General features: G+C 47.2%; 1 protein-coding gene across 1 annotated transcript in view; it reads right to left on the bottom strand.

The window, feature by feature from the left end:
* creb5b (cAMP responsive element binding protein 5b) overlaps positions 1-27,015 on the bottom strand; it is a gene marked incomplete at both ends in the record, with an annotated part of 123,342 nt that overhangs the window by 61,349 nt on the left and 34,978 nt on the right. Inside the window, 1 exon segment of the mRNA XM_080749172.1 lies at positions 2,076-2,202. Within this exon segment, the coding sequence (XP_080605298.1) occupies positions 2,076-2,202 (127 nt within the window).

Genomic DNA, 27,015 nt, shown 5'->3' with positions numbered 1-27,015 from the left:
CTTTTATTGGCCACTTCCTGAGTGACTGGAGTGGAGCAGTGTGTCAGTCAGGGCTGTGTGTCAGTCAGGGGCGCGCATGCAGTCCCAAGCCCTGAGCCTGAGCCTGAGCGAGAGGAGATTAGCCGGGGAAGCTGACAGAACGGTCAAAGATCAGCAGTGTGAGGCCAAAGGGAATTAGCTGGACAGAGAAGAGAAGAGAGACTTTTTTTGGGGGGCGTGTGCGGATGTGTGTGTGTGTGTGTTTGTGTGTCTCTGCACACACATCTGTATGATTGTTGGCGTGTGTGTGCGTGGGTCAGAGACAGGTCAGTGTGTTTTGGAGATTTGTATGTCAAAGGTGATGTGTGTGTGTGTGTGTGTGCGCTAGCGCGCGAGCGTGTGTACTTTGCTGAGTGACATGCTTATTGTGATGATGAAATGACGAAGAGGAAGTATTGACATGGAAACGTTGTCACTTTACTTGCCTGCACCCTGTAAATAAATAAAAAGGCTTAAAAAACAGTCTGAGTTTGTTCCAGTTTCTTCCTTCGACATGTTCAAGTCGGTGGAATCCCTACGTGCTTGACATGCTTATTGTATCATGAAGACATACAGCATGCCATGATTGTGTGAATGCAACTATAATATTTGTGTCCTCGTATGCTCTGCTTTTGTGTGGACATAAATAAATGGTTAAAATGTGTGTGTGTGTCTGTGTCTGTGTCTGTGTGTGTGTGTGTGTGTGTGTGTGTGTGTGTGTGTGTGTGTGTGTGTGTGTGTGTGTGTGTGTGTGTGTGGTTCTCAATCTTTTCAGGCCGTGACCCCCAAAATAATCATCAATTACGAGCACAAGAGTTGAGGCAGTACATTTTGTATGACACAATTCTACTCTGAAAATAGCAGATCTACATGCTCACAACGCCTCGCAACAATTTTGCCAATGTTTAATTTGTCATTTTAGAGGTATTGTCACTTTAGAAATGTGCAGATGCCCTCTATACACTTAAACTTGATGTCGGTTTGTTAACAATGTTGCACATTAAGTTAATCATATGGGGACCCCCCCCCCCCAAAAAAAAATAATAATTTGGGGACCCCCCCTTGGGTTGAGAACCACTGGTTGTGTGACTTCCAACGCCGCTGAACTCATGGCTCTGGCGTGGCGTTGTCCGTGGGGAGTGACCCCGCCCCCACTGACCCCAGCTAAGGCCTCCCCTGTTCCACGTAGGCCCCCCCTGAACACCCCCCCCCCCCCTCCCTGCGCACCGCCTTAATTGCGCTAAGTGTGTTTTGTGTAAAAATATCACCCGAACCTGCACCCCTTTCCTGAGCCGTCAATCTTCTCCCCGAAGTCGCTGGGCTCTTAATTTAATAAACATTGAAGGGCTCTCTTTTCTCCCCGACACCATAAACACCAGGCGGTCTTGTGTTACAATGAGAACATATGTTGTGTCGTTAGGATCCTGATACGGGGGAGCCGTTCTCAGGCTCTGTTATCATTCTCTGCTTCCCCCTCCTTACCGGGTTTCTTCAAAAAACTCCACTGGCCTCGGCGCAACGTTTTTTAAAGGTTCCTGGAGCCAAAAGCATGATAGAAGCCCACTAGAGATGATGGCCAGTTTGAGATACATGGCCATAAATCATTTAAATGGAGGGAAGTATTGTGAGGGGGGGAAATGGAACAAAATCAAAAGGTAAGCAAGCAAGGGAGAGAGTATCTAATGTGCTAGTGTGTGTATGGGGTGCGCCCGCGCGCGTGTGTGTGTGTGTGTGTGTGTGCCCGTTTGTTTTTCTACATGCACGCATGAATGCACCTGTGCACGTGACAGCACGGGCACATTCGAGTCAAGAAGAGAGCGCGCACGCGTGCATGAGCAGCGCGATAGCACACACACACACACACACGTGTTTGTTTTTTCTGTAGGAGTTTGCATGCATGCATGAGTGCACCCACTCGGCGAGCGTGTGTGTGTGTGTGTGTGTGTGTGTGTGTGTGTGTGTGTGTGTGTGTGTGTGTGTGTGTGTGTGTGTGTGTGTGTGTGTGTGCGTGCGTGCGTGCATGCATGTGGTTACTCTGTGCTCCATTGTGTACTCACAGGCATCAGCACAGCGGAGGAGCCGGGCATGGAGGGGTCTGGCAGGGTTCCAGCCATGGAGGCAGGCAGTGGCTGTCTCTGTCTGTTCCGTAGGTGTAGCAGTGAGGACAGCGAGCCAGGCACGGGCCTGCAGACACACACGCGCACACACACACACACACACACACAGAGGAAGACTTCACACACTATGTACAACCACGGAATTCCCTATATACAGACATTGCACACACACATACACACACACACACACACACACACACACACACACACAACCTAACATAAATTTGCACATGTTCGTCTTGTTCATGCTAAAGTCACTCGTTTTCAAGTTATCACTTCCTCGCATGCAGTGGGGTTTTTATCGGTTATGCGTTTTATAGCAACTCCCCGCTTTGCCGGGTTTTTTCAGAGTGGGCGGTGAAATCAGCTTTTTGTGCTTTTTACTCCCCCTGCAAACAGTTCAGAGCGCTGTACAGTACGTCAGTATATAGACCACTGGTTGCCATGGGGTCCTTGGTCTCATATGGGTCTGAAACTCTATGTAGTTATAGAACCAAACGGTCCTTTTGGATCCATTTGTATACTTGTAGGGTTAAAACCATAGAGTATATATAAAATAGAGAGCGGACCACCCCCGCCCCCACTATCATTTCAATGCAAGTGCTCAGTGGCGTTTTGAAGCAATGGCTACATGCTAGCATGTAGCTAATCCAGGTGCATTCTGGGGGAAATTGGCCTCTACCTAGAGGCCAAAATGTTTGACGTCGAGACGTAATGACGTCACGAACGACGTCGATGTCCATTGAACCCTATTGTAGACCCCAGCGCCACGCTCTTATGCTCGTGCATGTATGTTTCACCCCGCCTGAAATTCCAGCTTTGGCCCGTAGGGCGGCCGCTTCAATGTTTACAAGCCGTTCTGGGGGCTTGGTTAAAACTAACAATCGACATCAAAATGGGGTTCCATGGCCTGACACAGTGGTTCTCAACGGTCCCCAAATTATTTTGGGGACCGTTAACTTGATGTGCAAGTCACTTTGAGTTCTCTCTCAACAGTAAATAAACCTAAAACATGAAGTTTAATAAACATAAAGTTTAAGTGTATCGAAGGTAACTGCACATTTAAGGACTTTTTTAATACCTCTAAAATGACAAATTAAACATTGGCCAAATTGTCAAATATTAGAGGCAGAAATTGTGAAAATATTTCCACAATAAAACTGTGTTAATACAAAATGTACTGCCTCAACTTTTAGTGCTCGTCAGGGTGGGGGGTCCCCAGTTAAAATAGGATCATTTGGGGGGTCGCGGCCTGAAAAGGTTGAGAACCACTGGTGTAGAGGAGGCACGTCAGGAAAGTACTGGCAGGATTCAATCAAGTGAGAGTATACTGTAGTCCCACATAAACAATACAAATACAGCTGGTAGCAACAACACATTGCATTCTTCCACTTGTGAAACGTGAGGTTTCGTTGACAAGCGTGTCAAGACGCTACAACGTGGACTGACTGACACGTCTCCTCGTCATGGCGTTAACCTCCATGTCTCGGTACATGTAGCAATAAAAGGCTGAACATCTTGTACAGTTAAAAGTTGAGGGGTTGCTCGGTGCAGCTCTGCTGCGTGATGTAATGCGAGCGACGGAGTGTTTTCGTGTCACAACAGCCCCTAACAACAAGATGCCGGGGGGAGAGGGGGGGGGGGGAGCCCCCGTATAGCGGGACAGAGAAGCCTCCCTTCGCTAACCACTAAAGCATGTGCTTTAGGACTGACGGCCGGTCCGGCACTCGACGGCGGCGTCGATAAATCACTGGGAGGGATTAGCGCCGAGGGCTGAGCTCAAAACCACCGACAGGCCTGTCTCACTCTCTGCTGCTGGCAGTGGTGTAAAGTAACTAAGTACTGTACTCAAGTACAATTTTTTGGTATTTGTACTTTATTTGAATATTTCTAATTTCCAATACTTTTACTTTCTACTCCACTATCCATCTCAGGGGCAAATGTTGTGCTTTTACTCCACTACAATTATTTGAAAACTTGAGTTACTAGTTACTTTGTACATTGATTATTATTGCAAAACATACATTAACCAATTCAGCACTAAATACATTTCAGCCATTTGAAAATAGACGATCTACAAGCTCACAATGCGTCGCTATGCGACGCATTGTGAGCTTGTAGATCTGCTGTTTTCAAATTATTTGTATACGTTCGAAAACTTGAAACATGGACATTTTGCATCATGAGCTCTTTTACTATTGGTACTTTAAGTACATTTTGATGCCAATACTTTTGTATTTTTTGTACATTTTAGTACATTTTGAATTCCAGACTTTTACTTGTAACAGAGTACTTCTACATCGCAGTACTGAAACTTTTACTTAAGTAAGAAATGAGAGTACTTTTTCCACCACTGGCTGCGGGCAGGCAGGCCGGGACCCTCCATCTGCACTGGGTGACATCATCTACACAACAGCCACCAAACCCACTGCACGTCAACAGCGCAGGCTTCCAGCTGCGTTGCTACGTACGCCTGTAACCTTACATAGTACAGTGGTTCTCAACCTTTTCAGGCCGTGACCCCAAATTAATCATATTTTAACTGGGGACCCCCTCCACCCTTACGAGCACTAAGAGTTGAGGTATTACATTTTGTATAACACACGGTATTTTTCACAATTTCTGCCTCTAGTATTTGACAATTTAGCCAATGTTTAATTTGTCATTTTAGAGGTATGAAAAAGTCCTTAAATTGTCACTTTAGAAATGTGCAGCTAGCCTCTATACATAAACTTTATGTTGGTGTGTTTACTGTTGAGAGAGAAAACAATGTTCCACATTAAGCTAATCATGATCTGGGGACCTCCCAAAATAATTTGGGGAAGCCCCTTGGGGTCCCGACCCACAGGTTGAGAACCACTGACATAGTACATGCAGTAAGCAGTGGTGGAAAAAGTACTCACATATTTTACATAAAGGAGTAGTTCACCCCCAAAATGAAAAATGTTCCATTGATTACTCACGCCATGGAGACTTGAGTTCAATAATATTTTTTGGGTTTTTGTAGCATTCGTAAGACAAAAAATGTGATTATAATAAATGTACCCTGATAGTCCGGGAGCCGTGGGGGTGAACGTGGATTCGCCTGTAAAAGTTTTTTTCTCAACTGATTCTTGTAGCTTGGGGTCACCTCTTAAGGATTCAAGATGATGACCAGTGATATCCATTGAGCATTTTTTATTATTAACCCCTTAATGCCTGAAACACAAGAAATCCACCCAGGAGTAAAATACCCAGAAAAAGATTTTTTTTCTGGGTATTTAAGGAGGATCTGAGGGGTCTAACTAGGGGTTTGTCATGATGCTGAATCCATTTCAGGCATTTGTTTTGCACAAAAAACATTCCGTGGGCTAGAAATGGCCTCAGAAAACAATACACGTATGGGTGAGTATTCATATTAGTCGAAGGCCTTAGGGTTTTTTTCTCGTGCTAATCAGTCTAAAAGTGCAAAATTTTGCACAGATGTAGCTCAGGGCATGCTCTAATGATTTAGCTAGGGCGCCCGAGTCGGCGACCTTCGGGGTCACCACAGCACCCACAAAACTCTGACTCATCACTTTTCATCACTAAAGTCGATGGGAGCCCAACTTGATTTGGCCGCTGTGGCGACCCCGAATGTCGCAGACTCGGGCGCCCTAGCTAAATCATTAGAGCATGCCCTGAGCTACATCTGTGCAAAATTTTGCACTTTTAGACTGATTAGCACGAGAAAAAAACCCTAAGGCCCCCGACTAACATGAATACTCACCCATACGTGTATTGTTTTCTGAGGCCATTTCTAGCCCACAGAATGTTTTTTGTGCAAAACAAATGCCTGCAATGGATTCAGCATCATGACAAACCCCTAGTTAGACCCCTCAGATCCTCCTTAAATACCCAGAAAAAAAATCTTTTTCTGGGTATTTTCCTCCTGGGTGGATTTCTTGTGTTTCAGGCATTAAGGGGTTAATAATAAAAAATGCTCAATGGATATCACTGGTCATCATCTTGAATCCTTAAGAGGTGACCCCAAGCTACAAGAATCAGTTGAGAAAAAAACTTTTACAGGCGAATCCACGTTCAGCCAAAAATCACCATTTGGCTCCCGGACTATGATGGTTTCCCCATCCAGGGCCATGCATTCGGGTCCACATCCGGAATCAATGGGGGTACATTTACTATAATCACATTTTTGTCTTAGGAATGCGACAAATACGAAAAAATATTATTGAACTCAAGTCTCCATGGCGTGAGTAATCACTAGAAAAAATCAAACCTCGGTTCGAAGTGGAGCGGTGAATCTGTGAATCTGTGTGTGTGTGTGTGTGTGTGTGTGTGTGTGTGTGTGTGTGTGTGTGTGTGTGTGTGTGTGTGTGTGTGTGTGTGTGTGTGTGCCTGCACAACAGCGCCCCTCCTTTAACTTGTGTGGCCACTCAAGGTATTGCCAGGCTACAGACATACCCAGCCAGCCAGCCAGCCAGCCACATAGCCAGCCAGCCACAGACATACCTGTCTATTGGGAGCGCTTTCACCGCTCCAAAAAGTCATTCTGGGGGTGACTACTCCTTTAAGTATCAATACTGCAATTAAGAAATACTCAAGTAGAAGTCTGGAATTCAAAATGTACTTGAGTAACAGTAGGAAAGTGTTGGCATTAAATGTACAAGTACCAAGAGTAAAAGTACAAAATGTTTGAACATAGCAGATCTACATGGGGGTGGATATCAAAAGCAGAGGCATGACTTATGAATTCCTCTCCTCCCCCTCCAACAAATCCAACCCTGACCATACCTTTCCTCCTCCACTACCAATAACCATTATCATCAGGATCAATTCAGCACAAATCCATTACAATCACACTTTCACCTATTAGTGCCAATCAGAATAACCCCCCCCCCCCCCTCCCTCCCCATCCTAAACGGGTCAGTGTCATCAATTGACCACATCATAGCTGTGGTTTGGGTAATGACGGCCAGATGGGGAGGGAGGAGGAGGAGGTGCAAGGCAGCATGCTGAACCCCTCTCTCCCCCTCTCCCCCCATTGCCCCCAACCGCCTCATGCATGCAACAACCCCACCTGAATAAATACCTGTATTTTCCCAGAGCTAAATGTGTGCATTTATGCCCCAGACGTTTAGATTGCTGCGCACACACATCAGGCTAAACATGCGGGAACGTTACCGGTCCTCCCGACTGCTGCGAGTCGTTCCTGTCCCACGCTCCAATTTATCACAATCATGCTCATTCAGCGGCGCGCCGTGACATGTGAGCAATGCGGCGAATGCAAACATTTCCACATGCGGGGGGTTGAGCATGAGAGTACAATGAAGGTTAACATAATGCACACATGTGGTGCGGCGGCGTGGCTCTCTTTGGCCCGGCGCATCCAGGTCCAGGTTAGGGACTCAGGGATGATGGGACGATATGAAAATGTCATATCCCGATTATTGTGACAAAAGAAATCGCGATTTACGATAGTATCGCGATAATCAAAATCCATTATCCTGGGGCGGAACGTTTGCCAAACAAATAGCAGATCTACAAGCTCACAACGCGTCGCAACGGCTATTTTTTGGGCAAAGACATTTTATAGAGTGAAAAAAAGCCTGTATAAAGTACGTATATTATAAGTACCTTTTACCAATAGAGGGTTTAAGTGGTACCAGATATGCAGCTCGGCAAATAAAAGGTGAACTGATCCCAGTGCATGATGGAGTTTAATATCACGATAAATTAAATCTCCACGATACGATTATCGTGAGTGTTTTTTATCACGATAAACGATAATATCGCTTATCGTCCCATCCCTAGTCCAGGTACTTGCTCTGCATTTGGACTCCGGGTGGGACAGATTATACCGACGCAGAGCTTTGAGCTGAAACAAGTTTATAAAGAAAGACGTGCGGACGGGGAAAATCTGGGCTTTTGGAAGGAATAAAGAATGCTCGGCCCTTACTTAACAATAACTGTCTGAGTGCCCTTGAGCATTGCACATAATCCCCAGCCAGCTGCTCTGGAGGAGCTGGGCCACAGCCAGCATGTACTGTAGACGCTGCATTGTCAGGCGGTGTGTGTGTGCGCGCGTGCGTGTGTATGTGTGTATGTGTGTGCGTGTGTGTGCGCGGCGTGTGTGTGTGTGAGAGTGAATCCGGGTGCTTATTCTGCTGAGGTAAAAAGGACTATGTGAGCTCAGTGAACAAGATCTGGGGATCCACATTGGATGGGCTTAGCTCCAATGTGGATCTCATACTGTACGTAATGTGACCAGCCTAGTCAGTCCACTATGATGTATCTACACACAGTATGAAGCAGGACTTTGGGTGAGATCAAAGACCATTGACTCCCATATTATTCCCAAAATGTTTAATATTTCAAAAAGGTATAACTATACTAGTAAGACACCTCAGGGCGACATGCAACGTGCCAATTATTGGCCATCTGGCCAGTGATGTATATAGGACCAGTTTCCCATATATGGAGATTCCTGGTACCCATATATGGAGATCCATGTACTGTATATGGAGATATGATGTGAGAGCCCAAACATGCTTACTCAGTTATTCGTTATGTGAAAGTCCTATGATGTCTATGACATCTGACATCATACCCTTTTATGCCCATACGTGGACATCCCGTGATGTCAGAGCGGCAAACCCATTCTGTTAAGAGTGGTTCACCTGACATCACAGCGATGTCAGAGCATGATGTCAGAGCGACAAACCCATAGGACCACAGTGTCAGGCGTTGTGACCGTTCACATACTAAACTGCGACCTACGGTCGCAATGACACATATGAAAACAAAATGAGTGGAGGTACTTCTGTGGCCTACTGGCAGTGTGCACAAGAAAAGACACACAGACAAAGACACACAGACCAACCCTCTTACAAACAAGCCAGCCTATTGCAGCCGCCCGCCGTGAAAAAGATCTCCCTAAAGGTTAGGCTACCATAACAGATAAGCTGCTATCAGCTGGTCGCTGTCCCCGTCCTGCAAAGTAAGTATGTATGTATAAGTATGTATGTATAAGCTGCTACATCACACAGGGGGGAAATTCAAATGAGTGTTTTCGCTGCATGAAAAGGAGGTAACGCGGCGCGCTAACACACACAGCTAACCACTCAGAGCTGTCAGGCGCCTGGCTGAGGTGAGTGAGGACAGGGGAGGCAGCTCATTGGCTGCAGTGGCGCGGGCCAATCCCTGGCCTGGCTACAGAAGAAAGAGACTCTTTGAAGCCCCTCTCTCTCTCTCTCTCTCTCTCTATGAGCACTGCTCACCTGTGGCCGTCTGGCACAGAGGCCTGTGATGGGGAAAACACACGGCCGCTGTCACCAGCATGCACGGGCAAACGCACACGCACACACCAGGCACGTGCACACATAGACATCAAAGGGGTCTCCAGCCCCTGCCCTTTTACCCGTCTGTAAAAAGTGGCCTCTCCAGAGCCATGAATGCAGTTTTGACTATGGTGAAAGAAATACAAATGCCATACATGAAGCATTCAATGAGGGCATTCAAGAGAATTGCCTTGTCCAAACTCTCATGAACTTGAATGCAGAATCTTTATGTTTAAAGAATTGTCCTCTCTGTGTAGAAATCCATGCCGTTACGCCACATCTCCAGTACTGACTTGATTATGCTTTAGTTTAGTGTGGTATCAAGCACTGAAAATAGCCGACCTCCAAGCTCACAACGCGTCGCAGCGCGGCGCGTTGTGAGCTTGGAGGTCTGCTATTTTCAATATTTTCACCCTTTTGGAAATTTCAGCCCCTGCCTCTCTAACATTCTCTGCACGTCCCTGGCACACACACACACACACACACACACACACGGAAACACGCACACGCACACACTAACGTGCGCTTGCAAACCAAAAACACACACGTACCGCAGCTGTCACCAGCGCGCACACAGTGAAAACACGGCCAGCAGGAGAGTAAAAGCACCTTCACCGAGCTGACAGCACTTCTCCTGGACTTAAACTCCACTTTCATGTTGGCTGCCCTGATAAATTAAGACATTTCTCATGACTTAAAGACTCCCTCCTCGGCGCAGAGACTAGACAGGACTCTGAGGCTCATTTCTACACTTTCACACTTACAGAAGAACGGGGAACTTTGTGGTGCAGTTTGTTTGTCAACTTTAAAGCTATAACCTTTTTAATAAAACAAATCTTAAAATTGTCCTAAATATTAAATCGCTAATGTTTTAGATCACCCACTACGTTAATTTCAGCCCCAAAAGCCTTTTCTTTATATGTTTTCTACTGAGCCGTGTGGCCGTGAGGGGGGTTGCATTTCCCGGCAAAATTACGTCATCTGCATCATTCCGTATACGTGTCTCCCAGATCATACACTACCGGCCAATCACAGCGAGTCTTGCCGTCTTCTCAGGAAGTAGCTTGCCTCAACATAACAACAGCATTAACAGCATTACCCTGGTCGGGTGTAGGAGAATGCCTGGTGGTCGGAGAGGCATGCGAGACCACTCTACAGATGCATCTCGGCGAGGTGCAGGCGGACGCGGTGGTCTGAGGCCCGGTCCGCGCCGAAAAACGGCCGAAAAATGCAGACGCGACCGCGGTTTGCTATACCGCTACTGACCACTAGTTTAGCAACTTACACAGTATAGCTTTAAATGCAGCCATAATAACAGATTTTGGGGATCTTCTGCTAAAAAAGGTGACCATCGATGCATAATGTATAGTTTAATGCACTGTGTAGACCAGGGGTGTTCAACATGTCCAGGCCAAGGACCCCTTAACTGAGAGGGAGATAAAGCAGGGACCCCCAGTACATACATACTGTATAAAATTGTGTTGCAGATTTTCATCGATTTTATGAAGGCACTGTCACCAGTATGCTACTGTATGTTGGATTTGTGTTAATGTGTTGTTTTTTCAGACATTTAACCAAATCGCCGATACTCAGTAAATTTGACCTTTTCACTCTCTACACCAAACCTATTTGCCAAAAATAGCCGATCTACAAGCGCTCAACGCCTCGCAGATCAGCTATTTTTGTCTAAAGTTCTCCTAAGAATAGAGATGCGAGGGTTCAAGTTGTTAATTGAAAATAATAATCCTATCACACAAAGATTTGGTGGCCCCCCTGAAGTAACTCTGAGGACCCCCTGTTGAAGACCCCTGGTGTAGACCACCTGACTGGAATTATGTTACAGTTTTTCACGATTGTTAAAACACAAAAGATTAAAATTCTGCACAACCTTCACTTCATATACCTATCGCTCGACCGGATTTGGCACTACTACACACTCCCTTATCTGCATTAGACTCTGACTTTCCCTCTTCATACTCTGAAGTCAATTACATGTCACCCTGTTGTCGGAAAAACACTACACACAATGTTCAGTTGTTGCACACACTTCTCAAGTAAAATCTCTAAGCATCAACCTACAACACACACATATTCAAATCTCTACACTCTACAGGTCTGATGTCAATAACACAATCACCTTACCCAGCAAACATTTTTAGGTATATTAGACGTCTAATATACGTCTAAACTTATACTAGACGTCTAAGTTTATACGTATAAAAAAATGGTCTACCAGAGGTATAGATATGCAAGTTTTTTAGACGTCTAAACTTAGACTAGACTTCTAATATACGTCTAATAGACGTCTAAGTTTATACCTGGGTCTAAATTTGTGAAAAAATGCAGAGCATCAGAACAGAACTCAAGCACCAGAGGCAGCGCCAGCGAGACAATCAGTTTTTCACTACTTTTGACGGCCGTTAAAGGTGATACACCATGAAATTTCACTTTTCCTATTTTAAAACCTTTTTTTGGGGTCCCACTAGCACCTTCTATCCTCACAAAGTCCCATTTCTGAGCGTTGTGTCATTCTCTGGTTTTGAGAAGGCGAAGGTTAAAAGTATCCCACGGGTTCTCAAAACAGGCTGTCCAGATTTGCTGCCGATTGTGACGTCATCTGCCGATTGTGACGTCATCACAAAAAAAAATAATAATCAAAACATTTTTTTTTTTTTTTTTTAAATCTTTTTCAATTTTTTTTTTTTTTTTCAAAAAGATTTTTTTTTGGGGGGGGGGGGGGGGGGTTCAGGCCAAAGGTGGTACTGCAGCTGAAATGCTCTGAGAGCCATTCAAAAATGAGAGAGGCTCTCTATTCAGGAGTGGTAATTTAGCCTCAAACCTTTTGAAAAACGTTTTTGGGACATAAACAATATGACATAAATACTTTTTAAATGCATGGTGTATCACCTTTAAGGTCTAAATATAGACGTCTATTAGACGTCTAAATTTAGACCCAGGTATAAACTTAGACGTCTATTAGACGTATATTAGACGTCTAGTCTAAGTTTAGACGTCTAAAAAACATGCATATCTATACCTCTGGTAGACCATTTTTTATACGTATAAACTTAGACGTCTAGTATAAATTGTTTAGTGGGATATTGTCCAAACACTACGCACACACACTCACAAAAGAGAGAACATAGCCTGTGATATAGATGAGGCCCACTGGCCCGACAGGAACTGGAAGGGTGATGCCTAATTCATGTACCGAAAGAAAACTTTTTTTGGCTGCATATTTGTGCGCTGTTTTATGTTTCACTATGAAAAAAAAGTAGGCCTACACTGAGTCATTTTACAAAAGGAGAAATAGCTCATTCTCCAGGGTGTGTGTTCCATTTCTATGACTGTGTTTTCAATGTTGCACCTAGCGTAGTGTGCTGTAAATGCTTGGTAGTGAGCAGCAAATGCTTAGGTGTGTGTACTCAATGAATGGTATGTGTTGTCATTGTCTCCACCAGCCGAAGGCTTGGGGGAGAGTATGTTTTCGCCCCTGTCCGTCCGTCCGTCCGTCCGTCCGTCCGTCCGTGCGTGCGTCCGTCCGTCCGTCCGTCCGTCTTTCGAGTTTGTTACCAGCTAATCTCCGGCGCCGTTCCCACTAGGCCGAGGAAGAAAATGCCACTTCAAATTTTGGAAATCAGCCTCATGGTGGCGCTATAACAGGCCAATTCGTGGTTTTACCTATAACTCCACCGATCGGTTTCAAACTTTGTAAGCGCACTCCCTAGAGGCCTTGCATTTTTCACATCAGCCTTTTATAGCGCCACCAGGAGGCCGACTTATGTAAGACACATTTTTCCTTCAGATTTTACCCAAAATTAACACAAATCAGTACACAGTATCTCTACAGTCATATGATCAAGACGGATCTGTCCCATATTAAATATTCCATCCTGATTGGCTAAGATTGGCCTCCAAACTTTGCAAGAATGATCCGTTTCGAACAAAATGGCTCAAATCATGAACACAGCGTGCAATTGTAATGAAATTGTGCACGCACATTCGCAAAAGGCCAAGGAAGAAATTACACTACAGAATGTTCAAATCAGCCTCATGGTGGCGCCATGAAAGGTCTAAGATTGGTGAAGAACACATGCCACCCTTTTTACATTGGCCTATTATAGCACCACTTGGACACCTGGCCTGGTGGAGACCTGTGCTCGGAAGAGCACTGCTTCTAGTTTTAATGTTGTATATGCACGTATCCTTACAGGCTCATGTTTCCCTCTGCATTCCCCTAATAACATAATCTACCATCCTTTAATCCTCCTGATTATACAATGTGACACATTTTGCCCGTGGTCTTTTACTCATCTTATTTCTTTCAAAGATTCATTTCTTTCAAAGAGTTCATGATATGATGAATTGTGAGGTTGTAGATCTGATATTTATTTAGCATATAATTACATGCCAGAGCTCATGCATGACTGACTGAAGATTTATTGTGTATCATTATTTTATGCTTTAAAGCCATACTGTGTAAGATGCCCAACTAGTGGTCATTAGCCCTATAGCAAACCGCGGTCGCGTCCGCGTCTTTCGGACGTTTTTCGTACCTTCAGACCCCCGCGTCTGCCTCCACCTCGCTGAGATCTATCTTTTAAGGGGTCCCTTGTTCCTGTGCGTTCAGTAATTCCAGAGATACGGACTCCTTCACCCTGCCTGGTAGGCGAAATTACCTAGAGAAGGGATGGTACAAACGGGCGACAACAAATATGGCTGCCATAGCGACCCCACTTCAAGATGCGCTGTGATTGGCCGGCAGTTGTATAACCCTCGCTGTGATTGGCCGGTAGTGTGATGACGCAATTTTGGCGCGAGATCCGGTCCACGGCAAGGATCTCAGTTTACATACAGAGAAGGCTTTACAGGCTGAAATTCACGGCGCGGATCTTCTAAAACTTTTGTGATTTAATAGTTAGGAGAATTTTAAGATTTGTTTTATAAAAAAAGTTACATAGTACAACTTTAACTAATAGCAGATATACAAGCTCACAGCGCGGCACCGAGTGCCGTGCTGCGAGCTTGCTATTTTTTTTTTATCGTGAAAATTTTAATTTTGACCCGATTCTATAAGTGTCTTTTGAATCCTTCTAAGATTTTTTGAAAAACCTATGTTTCTGTGTCAGCAATCTGACCAGCCATCGTCAAAGAAAAGGTCCTTTTCACTTAACTGAAGCTCAGTTAGTCTGTTCTTGAGAGACTACTATGTCAGTGGTTCTCAAACCTTTTCATGTGAAGGACTCCCAAACTGATATTTATTTGGCCACGGACCCGCATCTCAAAATATCTAGTTCCAGGGACCACCCCCCCAGAAGCAAAATTTGAGTTACAAACGTTCGCTTTGAAAATACATATATTGAAAGATTTGCACACATTTTCACAACTTTTTCAAAAATAGCAGATCTACAAGCTCGCAGCACTCACTCGGTGCCGCGCTGTGAGCTTGTATATCTGCTATTTTTCACTGGTTAAAGCATTCAATAATTCTAGGCCTATAGATGGGTTAAAGCGCGTCATCCCTGGGTGGTGTGTGTTAGTGTTGATGTGTGTCTGTGCACACTATAGGCCTGTCACAATTATTACATAATCGTCTAATCACAATTATTTGACATAATCACAATTATTTGACATAATCACAATTATTTGGTCATAATCATCATAATCGTTTACATGGTGTGTGAAAATCTTTCATATAATTTCATATAACATTTTCAAAAATAGTGGTAATAGCAGATCTACAAGCTCACACCGCGTCGCGATGCGATGCGCCGTGAGCTTGTAGGACGGCAATTTTTAAGTACAAAGTATAAAGTTGTCAAATATGTCTTGTCATTTCTTTGTATATTTAGGTTAGGTGTCATATCTGCCATGTGCAACTTCAAAGCCTACAACATGCCAAACAGAAATGTAATCAGGGTTCGAGTTATGCGGGGGCCAGTGGGAGCTTAGCTCCCATAGTTAAAGTCTGGGACCCCATAGTCAACAACCCCCTTTGGGGTCTCTTTTTTTCTAAGTGTGTTTTTTTTTTTTTTCTCTCGTTTTTTTTTATTTTTTTATGTTCCATTGGAAGAATTTATATTATTTATGTTAACTAGATATACTAAATAAACATGTTAGACAGTAAGACTGAACAATGACATCACACCGTTTAATCCTACTATTAATTTTATTATTATAAATCAGGCGCATTTAATGTGGGGTGTGAGTCTTCCTTTACCGTCCGGGTTATAACACACTCGCTGCAATGGTTCCTACCTTTCCCCCAGCTGGATGCAGACCTACCCAGCTGCGTGGTCTCGCCATGGCCTGGGCATAGGCTAAGCTAGGAACCACTGCATCGAGTCTTTGCACTTCTAGCCACGGCCCGGACGGCAAAGGAAGGCGGACACGCCGGAGAGCAACAAAACAACCAAACAAAACAACGCTGTCTTAGCAAGACCATACCCGAGGGAAGTAGGGGTGCTGGGGGTGCGGCCGCACCACCTCCCCCACGTCCCACCGCACCCCCTAAAGGGGGGTTGGGGGGAAAATATTGCCGATCGGCAAGTAGAGGCTCTGACATCAGTGGCGTGAAGTAGGAGCTATTGGCTACTTCTATTTCCAGTACAATTTCAAAATAAACATGTGTTGAATGATCGATTGTATAGACAAAAAAAAAAAGAAAGGCTCTTGTTTTGAAATGTGCTTCTGGGCACTGTTCAGAGAGGAAATGGCTTTCAAAGGACTTCCCTTTTAACTTGTCTGAACGTCTGTCTCTCCGTGCGTAACTGATGCGTCATGGACTCGGTGGATTATAACAATACGGCCATAAAGGAATATACAGAACACCAAGACAACACAACCTAGGCTATGAAGACATTAAACATCGCCCTCTGCTAGCCCTGGCGTCCTCACTGGTGAGTCGTGGGCTCGTGGCTATAGACTTGTAATGATGAATGAATGCTATGTTATGCTGCTGTGCTGCCTGGCTAGGCTAACGTTTGGGCTAGCTAGTGGCTAATGGCTATGGTGTACCAGAACCATCGCCAATGAAGCCTGGGTTTCCGAGTCTAGCTGTTTCCTAACACTGGGGTCTGGACCGATGTGGCAGACACGTTGTATGGGTCACAACGCACTGAACACAGTGCGAAGCAACTCGTTGTGAGCTTGTACATCTGCTATTTTCACTACTTGTTTGGTACAAGGTAGTAATGTCTCTTGGTTCACGGGCTAAAAAGTTTGGGAACCATCATACTTGCTGTTGTAGACAGGTTCACGGGCTAAAATGTTTGCTTGCTGTTGTAGACAGTGGTGTAAAGTAACTAAGTAGATTAACTGAAAAGCTCTGGGAACTGAATGATTTTATGAAACTGGCACTTGTTGTCTGACTGTTGGTACCAAGAAATCCAGACTATATACCGAAAAGTACCTGATTTAATATGATTTAATATAGGAAAATACTCGTTTTAGCCGACTTTATACCCGAAAAATAGGGCCCCCATAACTATGGGGGCCACCCCCATAACTATGGGGGCCCTATTTTTCGGGGGCGCCTTCGGCGCCGCTAGAGGGACCCCATAGCTCTCGGAGTATAACTCGAACTCTGAATGTAATTGTCAACGACAAAAAACACAATTAGTCGCAATTATTTGAGTGACAATGAATGGTCATGTAAAATGTCATAATGGTGACAGCGCACGCACGCGCGCACACACGCACGCACGCACGCACGCACGCACGCACGCACGCACGCACGCACGCACGCACGCACGCACACACACACACACACACACACACAGCATCCACCACCACAGGATCTATACTGTACGTACAGCATGTGTTGTGTGTGTTGGTCTGTGTGTGTTTCCAAGCTCGCAATGGGGGGGGGGGGGGGGGGGCGGCATCCATGTGAGAGAGAGAGTCAAAGAGAAAGAGAGAGAGAGAGAGAGTAACAGAAGGGCCTGTGTGTGTGTGTGTGTGTGTGTGTGTGTGTGTGTGTGTGTGTGTGTGTGTGTGTGTGTGTGTGTGTGTGTGTGTGTGTGTGTGTGTGTGTGTGTGAGGTAGAGACAGACAGAGAGAGAGAGAGAGGCGAGATAAAGGAGAGAAAAAAAGAGCATTTGAGTGTGTAGATAGCATATGCACATGTATGTGTCTGTGTGTGCGTGTACGTGTGCATGTGTGCGCGACTGCGCGTGTGTGTGTGTGTGTATGCCTGTGTATGTGTATGTGTGTGTGTGTGTGTGTGTGTGTGTGTGTGTGTGTGTGTGTGTGTGTGTGTGTGTGTGTGTGTGTGTGTGTGTGTGTGTGCGCACGTGCGACTGTGTGTGTGTGTGTGTGTGTGTGTGAATAATGACAGGCCGTGGCTCCACTGTGAGGGATTGATAATAGCCGGGGCCGGGGGGGCCGGGGGGCCCCAGGGGAGAGCAGGTAGACACTCTGCAGTTCTGACCCTGCACTCTCACATTACTGCCCCCCTCCCTCTCCCTCCCCACACCACCCTCCATTCTCCTCCGATACCCCCACCACCCCCCACCCCCACCATGACATCACTGCTACCCCTCCTCTCCTCCTCTGCCTGTCTCCATCCCTCTCTCTTGTTATCTCTCTCTGTATTCCTCCCAAGTTCTGACTGTAGCCTATCTGTTGCCCTTCATCACTGTGAGGTTCCTCTCCCTCTCTCCCTCTCTCCCTCTCTCTCTCTCTCTCTCTCTCTCTCTCTCTCTCTCTCTCTCCCTCTCTCTCTCCCTCTCTCTCTCTCTCTCTCCCTCTCTCTCTCTCTCTCTCTCTCGCTCTCTCTCTCTCAGTGGCATCAGTTCAGCAAAAGCTATAGGGTATGGCAAAGATGGGAGTCCTCATGGAAAAGAGGCATTACATTTTGTATAACATACGTTATATTGTGAAAATAGCAGATCTACATGCTCACAACGCCTCGCGCTGCGAGGCGTTTGTGAGATCGGCTATTTTCACGATGTCTGAAGTTTTGACAGTTTTTTTACACAGGTTTCTACGGTTTCTTGGGCTGGATATGGCAGCCTGGAACGGTTGTTCAAGTGCAGCTAAACTTGGCATGTTAGTAAATGTGCCACAATTAACAATAATGCATTGCACCTGTGCAGCTGACCTGCGGAACCTGGGAATATACCATTTTGTCAAGATGGGGAGAAGTGTGGAGAATAGTTAAAGTGACCATTTTATTACATTTTGCATTTGTAGTTGTTTTACTCTAATTTAACAACATAATAACCAGCACAGATAGACAAAGAGACATTCATGGATTTATATTTAAAAGTAACTTTTATTTTCCCCCCTGGACCCAGGGTATGGCAGCTGCATACCCCTGCCATACCCAATTGGTGCCCCTGCTCTCTCTCTCTCTCCCTCTCCCCTCTCTCCCCCCTCTCCCTCCCTCTCTCTCTCTCCCTCACCTTAAAGCAGTGGTTCTCAACCTGTGGGTCGGGACCCCCAGGGGGGTCCCCAAATTATTTTGGGGGGTCCCCAGATGATTAACTTAAGGTGCAACATTGTTTTCTCACTCAACAGTAAACAAACCAACATAACGTTTTAGAGGGTACCTGCACATTTCTAGTGACACAAAACGTATACAAAAATGTTATGCCTCAAATATTAGTGCTCGTCAGTGTGGGGGGGGGTCCCCAGTTAAAATATGATTATTTTGGGGGTCGTGGCCTGAAAAGGTTGAGAACCACTGCCTTAAAGGAGTGCAAATCCCTAGCCTCCTTCAAAATTGGTCTGAAAAGTCACCATCAGGCGGCTGCTACTCGTGACTTGTAAACCCCCCCCGCCCCCCCCCACCCCATTATTCTGCTTTTGTAACTGATGTTATCCTATGCAAAGTAATGTGTTCTGTCCGTCTGTCTTTCAATGTTATATGAGATACATAAAGTGGTTTCTGTGTAAATAAGCCGTAAAAAAGCTTACTAGGATCTCCTTTTAGTTGACCAGTGATTTGTGCTATTGTGAAACTGTACTTTTTCCTATTGCAAACTTCTAAAAAATTCTTCAATCAATCAATCAACCAACCAATCAATCAATCAATCAATCAATCAATCGATCCCTCTCTCTCTCTCTCTCTCTCTCTCTCGCTGATCGAGCTCTGGTCTGCCCCCTCCCCCCATCAGTACAGAACAGAGCTGTCAAGCGGTCCCTGTGTTGTCTGTAAGTCCCTGCAGCTCTGGACCCCCTCACTGTGCCCACCCCACCGTGGACCCCCTCACTGTGCCCACCCCACCGTGGACCCCCTCACTGTGCCCACCAACCCCCTCACTGTGCCCACCCCACCGTGGACCCCCTCACTGTGCCCACCCCACCGTGGACCCCCTCACTGTGCCCACACCACCGTGGACCCCCTCACTGTGCCACCCCACTGTGGACCCCCTCACTGTGCCACCCCACCGTGGACCCCCTCACTGTGCCCACCCCACCGTGGACCCCCTCACTGTGCCCACCCCACCGTGGACCCCCTCACTGTGCCCACCCCACCGTGGACCCCCTCACTGTGCCCACCCCACCGTGGACCCCCTCACTGTGCCCACCCCTCCGTGGACCCCCTCACTGTGCCCACCCCACCGTGGACCCCCTCACTGTGCCCACCCCACCCCACCGTGGACCCCCTCACTGTGCCCACCCCACCGTGGACCCCCTCACTGTGCCACCCCACCGTGGACCCCCTCACTGTGCCCACCCCACCCCACCGTGGACCCCCTCACTGTGCCCACCCCACCGTGGACCCCCTCACTGTGCCACCCCACCGTGGACCCCCTCACTGTGCCCACCCCACCCCACCGTGGACCCCCTCACTGTGCCCACCCCACCGTGGACCCCCTCACTGTGCCACCCCACCGTGGACCCCCTCACTGTGCCCACCCCACCGTGGACCCCCTCACTGTGCCCACACCACCACCACTCAAGATCCTGTGGACTTATAGTGGCTCTCAAAGCTACACACAAATCCTGCACTTTGCAGACTTCTTTCCACACACACACACACACGCACAGTCGCACACGCCATGCGCACGCACACACACACACACACACATGCGCGCACACACGTATATGCGCGCACGCACGCAACGCACGCACACACACACGCACTGTAGCGTCCTGGTACAGTCCCAGCTCCCAACTCGAGTGGACGAGGGACTTGAACACAAGGGGCTTGGCAGGAGGCCAAGAGCAGAGAGAGAGAGAGAGAGAGGGGGAGGGGGGGGGGAGATAGAGAGAGAGAGAGCAGCAGGGAGAGAGAGAGAGAGAGAGAGAGAGAGAGGTACACTGACTCATATCCTTCCATTTCTGACTCTGCTCCAGCAATGATGTAATGCTCTTGGCTTCTCGCCCTCCCCCTGCCTGCCTGCCTCCCTCCTCCTCTTCTCTTCCCTCTCTTCTCTCTCTCCTCCTCTCCACCTCGCTCTCTTTCCCCTCTTTATTTCCTTCGTCCAGCATCGCTCTCTCTCTCTCTCTCTCTGTGTTCCTTCTCTCTCTCTTTCTCTCTCTGTCTCTCCCTCTCTCTCTCTCTCTCTCTCTGTGTTCCTTCTCTCTCTCTTTCTCTCTCTGTCTCTCCCTCTCTCTCTCTCTCTCTATCTTCGCTGCGCTAACTATCCTGTCTGTGTAATGAAGTCAGCTCTAGCGTTGGGAGAGGAGAGGAGTGGGTGTGTGTGTGGGGGGGGGGGGAGATGGGGGGAGATGGGGGGAGTGGGGGGGGAGGGGTTTAGACACAGCAAGCAGCACGAAAAAACTTTGGAATGAAACCAAAACAGCTCCGGGGCCCGGCTCCAGACGCTGGGGAGACTGGCGGTGCGGTCGCCATGGGAACGCGGGTAAACAGGGGGAGAAACACTAGGGCCTCAAACAGCTTGCAGCTGCCTGGCTCTCAGCGTAAACACTAGGCAGAGACCTGCCTCTGATTTACTGCCTTTAATCACGGGCGGGGAGGAGAGTGCCATGGGGTTTGGACTGAGGAAATAATACCAATCTGATCAAATAAATCAGCCCTAATGGCTTACGACACAGCCTGACTTTTATTAGCCCGGGAGAGAGAGAGAGAGAGAGAGAGAGAGAGGAGTGGAGAGATGGAGGGATGGATGGATGGACGGATGGACGGATGGACGGACGGACGGACAGACAGACGAATGGAGGGATGGATTGGACGGATGGACGGACAGACGGATAGATGGATGGATGGAGGCTGTGGATGCGGACGGGACGCTATAGCGTGGACCGTTGGGGATGTCATATCACGATTGTTGTGACAAAAAAATACCCGATCTACAAGCTCACAACTTAAGCTCGCAACGCGTTGTGAGCTTGTAGATAGGTGGGTATTTTTTGGCAAAGACATTTGATAGAAGGTGAACAAAAAGACTGTATCAAGTATTTATATTAGAAGTACCTTTTACCAATTATAGAGGGTTTAAATGGTACCGGATATGCAGCTCGGCAAATAAAAGGTGAATTGATCCCAGTGCATGACGGAGGACGATATCCCGATGTGTTAAATCTCCACGATACGATTATCGTGAGTGGTTTTTTTTTATCACGATAAACGATAATATGGCTTATGGTCCCATCCCTAGTGCTATAGCGTGGACCGTCGGGGACGGGATCAGGGTGGGTTGGGAGAAGCGGCCGGGCCGGGGTGTCTCTCTCTAAGCACCCCCCCCTCCCTCCCTCCCTCCCTCCCTCCCTCTGCTACGGGGGAATCTGGGGACGATTTAAGCAATGCCAGAGTGCAGATATGCTGTGATGGGAGGGGCGGGGAGGACGGGGACAGGGGAGGGGGGGATGATAACGCTGCAAGTAATTAGCGGAGTGCCTATGGTCGTGTGGTGTTTGTTCACTCCCCTCTCTCAGTAAATGACAAACTGTCCCGTCGGGGGTTCGATTGATTGGCCACAGACGCCGCCGCGCGTTGGTTGGCCCCCGCGGCGCGCGCACACACACACACACACACACACACACACACACACACACACACACACACACACACACACACACACACACACACACACACACACACACACACACACACACACACACACACACACACGCTCGCTCCACTCGGTCGGTCGGGGGGTTCCCCCCCTCCCCCCGACAGCCCCCGCAACGACAACGAGACGAGGCTCTGTGAAGAGTGGGAAGCGTCTCTCCGCGTCTCGCATCTTGGATCGAGCGGCGGATCATGAAACGAGTTGCGGCGGTGTGTCGTCGCGCTGTGACCTCCTAACCGCGGTGTGTACGCCCGGGATACGATCCGCCATGTTTGACTGACTGCAGGCGCGACCGAGCTGTCATCTTTTCTGGGAACCTGTGTAGCAACCGTGATCTGTTTATCAAAGGATGGCGGCTTTTAGCCAGTTCTTAACCTGAACCCTCTAACCTTCTACTGTGATGATCATTCACTACATGAACATCTGATAGAACCCTTCCTCTCACAAGGGAACAATAGGACTACTCTCTCTCTGGTTAAACATTGTCCAAGTTGACCTCAAGTAAAAACCTCTCCAATTTGAACGGTTCCCCCTTCTTTCCTCATCCTTCACTCTCTCCCTTTATCCCGGATCCTTCTCATCCCTCTCTCTCACCCCCTGACCACCTGATCTTCCTCTCTCTCTCTCTTTCTATCCATTCCTATATCCTCTCTCTCAAACCCTTCTCCATCTCTCATCATCTTCTCCGTTGCTCTGCATCTAAATGGCTCTGTCGACTTTCTTTGCTGGAGCCTTTTTGGTCCTCTATTGCAGTGTTTCTCCAAGTGGATTGCAGGGACTCTGTAGGTTCCTTTAGGTGGGGTCTACATGGACCCATGCAAGTCTGTAACTCTGACAGTGTACAAATGGAACCAAATGAACCCCAACGGATCCTGTCGTCAGCCCGTCCGTCCACCATCTCTCCTCCTACTCCTCCTCCACCCTCCTCCACCCTCCTGGTGGTTCTCTGTTCTCCACCCCTCTCCTCCTCTAACCCGTAAACCAGGGGTCTTCAATGTTTTCAGGCCAAGGACCCCTTAGTTGAGAGAGAGAGATGAAGCAGGGACCCCCACAAACTTTTCATAGATTCCATATAGTTTAACTGTTTGACAGCACAATCATCAGTGAATTTTGGATTCATGTCAATTTGTGTTTTCAGATATTTAACCACTTGAAACGTCAATACTTAATAAACTTGACCTTTCACCCTGTATTAATGCGCTCTTTTTCCCCTCTAAACCTAAACTCTTTGCAAAAACTGCGACGCTAGGGTTCAAATCGTTAATATAAAAAAAAAGGAGAAATAAGGTTTCTATCTCTCAAAGATTTGGAGGACCCCCCTGTAGTAACTCTGAGGACCCCCCCTAGGGGTCCCGGATCCCCTGTTGAAGACACATCTGATCCCTGTCGCTCTCTCTCTTCCTCCACCTTCCACCCTGTTGATCCCTCATTTCCTCTCCTCCGTCTTACCTCTGATCCCCCTCTTCCTCCTCTGCTGTATCAACCTCTGTCATTTGCCCTACATCCCCCCCCCCCCCCCCCCCCCCCCCACACACACACATGCACATACCCTGTCCTGCGATCCTGTGCAGCCGCAAGGCATGTCCCGTGTGTGCTTGTGCTTGTGTGTGTGAGTGAGCGCGCTCGTGCAGGAGCCTGCCTGCATGTGTGTGTGTGTGTGTGTGTGTGTGTGTGTGTGTGTGTGTGTGTGTGTGTGTGTGTGTGTGTGTGTGTGTGTGTGTGTGTGTGTGTGTGTGTGTGTGTGTGTGGTGGCCCCGGGGCAGTGATGACACAGGGCCGCTGGAATGAAGCAGGGAACAGAGCCTGGGCGTTGACTCTCCGAACGCGCTAAACCCCGCTGCAAGTACACAATGAGCTCATCTTAATTCAGGTCAGATGTACATCCTGCGCTCTCTCTCTCTCTCTCTCATTCTTTCTCCGTCCCTCTTTTTTTCTCTTTAATTCATCACTGCACTACTTTTTTTCCTCCCCCCCCTTCCTTCCTCTGTATCTGCCCCTGACACAGTGTCCGCGTACCCTCCCCTCCGCCCCCCCCCCCCCCCCCCCTCCCTCTTATCCCCATGCATCCCCTACCGCTGCAACATTTCACACGTGTGCAGTGCAGCCCCGTGGACCATGCACTGCCGCCGGGGGGCCGTGTTATAGCCAGCAGCGTGTGGAGGATGTGTGGGTATTGTCCAACGAGGCGCCCCCCCCTGGCAGGGGCGTCAATTGGGTATGGCAGGGGTATGCAGCTGCCATACCCTGGGTCCAGGGGGGAGAATACAAGTTACTTTAAAATATAAATCCATGAATGTCTCTTCGTCTATCTGTGCTGGTTATTATGTTGTTAAATTACAGTAAAATTACTACAAATGCAAAATTTAACAAGGTATTATAATTATATTCTCCACACTTTTATTCTCCCCAACTTGACAGAATGGTATATTCCCCATTTTCAACTGTTTTTATTGTATTTGTGATACTTGCTTTGGCAATGTAAACGTATGTTTTCTCATGCCAATAAAGCTCCTTTGAATTGAAATTGAATTGAATTGTATATTCCCAGGTTCCGCAGGTCAGCTGCATAGGTGCAATTCATTATGGTTAATTGTGGCACGTTTATGCCAAATTTAGCCACACTTGAACAACTGTTCCAGGCTGCCATGTCCAGCCCAAGAAACCATAGAAATTTTGGGTTAAAATAAATGTATCATGCCTGTTGCTAAGGTATGGCAACATGACTGGTGTCTTGCACGCGCCCGAAGGCGCGCGTGCAAGACACCAGTCATGTTGCCATACCGACCAGTCACGCGACCAGTCATGTTGCCATACCTTACCTTTTTCTGAACTGACGCCACTGCCCCCTGGGAGGCCAGCGTCTCTCCCCAGGGGGTTCTACATCTGTCCAGGACCCCCCCCCCCCCCCCCCTCGGGGGAGGACTTTCCTCCTTATCGCATGCATGCGCGCTAAACGCGATCTAATCACAAGCAATAATAAAGGAAGTTTGTTTTGAATTGTTAGGGTTGCGAGGTCAAGAGCTTTAGCGCTGCACGGAAAAAGTGGAAAAGGGCCTGGCGCTCTTGTAACTTAAAGCCTGAGTTATATTTAGCATGCACATGGGTGTCGTGCACCGAAAGCAGCAGATCTACAAGCTCACAACGTATCGCAGCGCACTGTATCGTGAGCTTGTACATTTGCAGTTTTCCGTGTGCGCAGCCATGTATAATGTGAATCTAGCTTAACAGATCCATGACACTCCTCTGCTTTAACACAAGCCACAAAGGCACGGGAAATACGCTGGAGTTGTACGGAACGAGTTTGTTTAATCTGACATGTGGAATAAAGGCCTCCTGGCCGTTATGAGATTGTAGACCAAAGAAACTAGAATAGTCGTTTAATGGTCATTTAATTCCGGCAATCCAACCCACTTTTATAATGTTATCAACTAGGAGGCAGGCGGCTTCATTACAAAATATCTTAATACTATAATCATTCAACACATTAACAGCCCCTGACAGGATCAAGATATGTTCAATTGATAATACACATTTCAATTAGCACGCACAAAATGTCAGGAAAACATTGTCGGTTATTACTGATATTCACGTTTGTTTGAAGCTTTTGAAAAGGAAAACACTCTTTTGCTCTCTGCTCACGCTTCACAGGCCTTTTGGAATCATTTATGGCCCTAGGACTAAAGGAATGCAATGATTATGATTTATGTGAAGAAACAATAGCCCTAATAGTGCTGAAATACCACCACGTAGCCTGCCCTGTCACAATGATTTTTCCAGAGCCAAAGTCGGAGGGATCGTTTTGTCTGTTTTCTGCACCGCCGCGATAAAAAACGCCCGCACGGCTACTGCACATTGGTTGATTATTCACTCAATAATAAACAACGATACCCCACCCTAAACCAGGGGTCTTCAACGTTTTCAGGCCAAGGACCCCTTAGTTGAGAGAGAGATGGAGCAGGGACCCCCACAATCTTATCATAGATTCCATATAGTTTCATTGTTTGTTTGACAGCACTATCCTCAGTAGCCTATATTTTGAATTCATGTCAATTTCAGATATTTAACCACTTGAACCGTCAATACTTAATTAACCTGACCTTTCATTCTGTAATTAGTCTGCTCTTTTTCCCCTCTACACCAAACCTCTTTGCCGAAAATAGCCGATCTACAAGCTCACAACGCATCGACTACTTTTGGCTAAAGTTCTCGGAATAAGGACGCTAGGGTTCAAGTGGTTGATATAAAAGAGAAAAAAAGTTTCTATCACACAAAGATTTGGAGGACCCCCTGTAGTAACTCTGAGGACCACCTAGGGTCCCGGCACCCCTGTTGAAGACCCCCCGCCCTAAACCAAGAATTCAGTGGGCTCTAATCGGTATCTAGCAAATCACAAAAGAAATCTTGCTGAAAAGGCATGCCAGCCCGGAGCATACTTAGCAGCTCGGTCGCTTGCACACACTGCATCGCCTCGCATGGCCCTTCTTTGTAGTTTTTTTTTTATAGAGCACAAAGCCTGCAATTTATTTGTGCTCACTTCCGATACAAGCCGAGACAAGGACCACAAGATGCTGGGGCGCT

Source organism: Nannobrachium achirus (assembly GCF_963921795.1).
Source record: "Nannobrachium achirus genome assembly, chromosome: 2".
NCBI classification, from domain to species: Eukaryota; Metazoa; Chordata; class Actinopteri; order Myctophiformes; family Myctophidae; genus Nannobrachium; species Nannobrachium achirus.
Note: the sequence above shows the minus strand (reverse complement) of the source record. Positions and strands in the feature narration are given on the sequence as shown.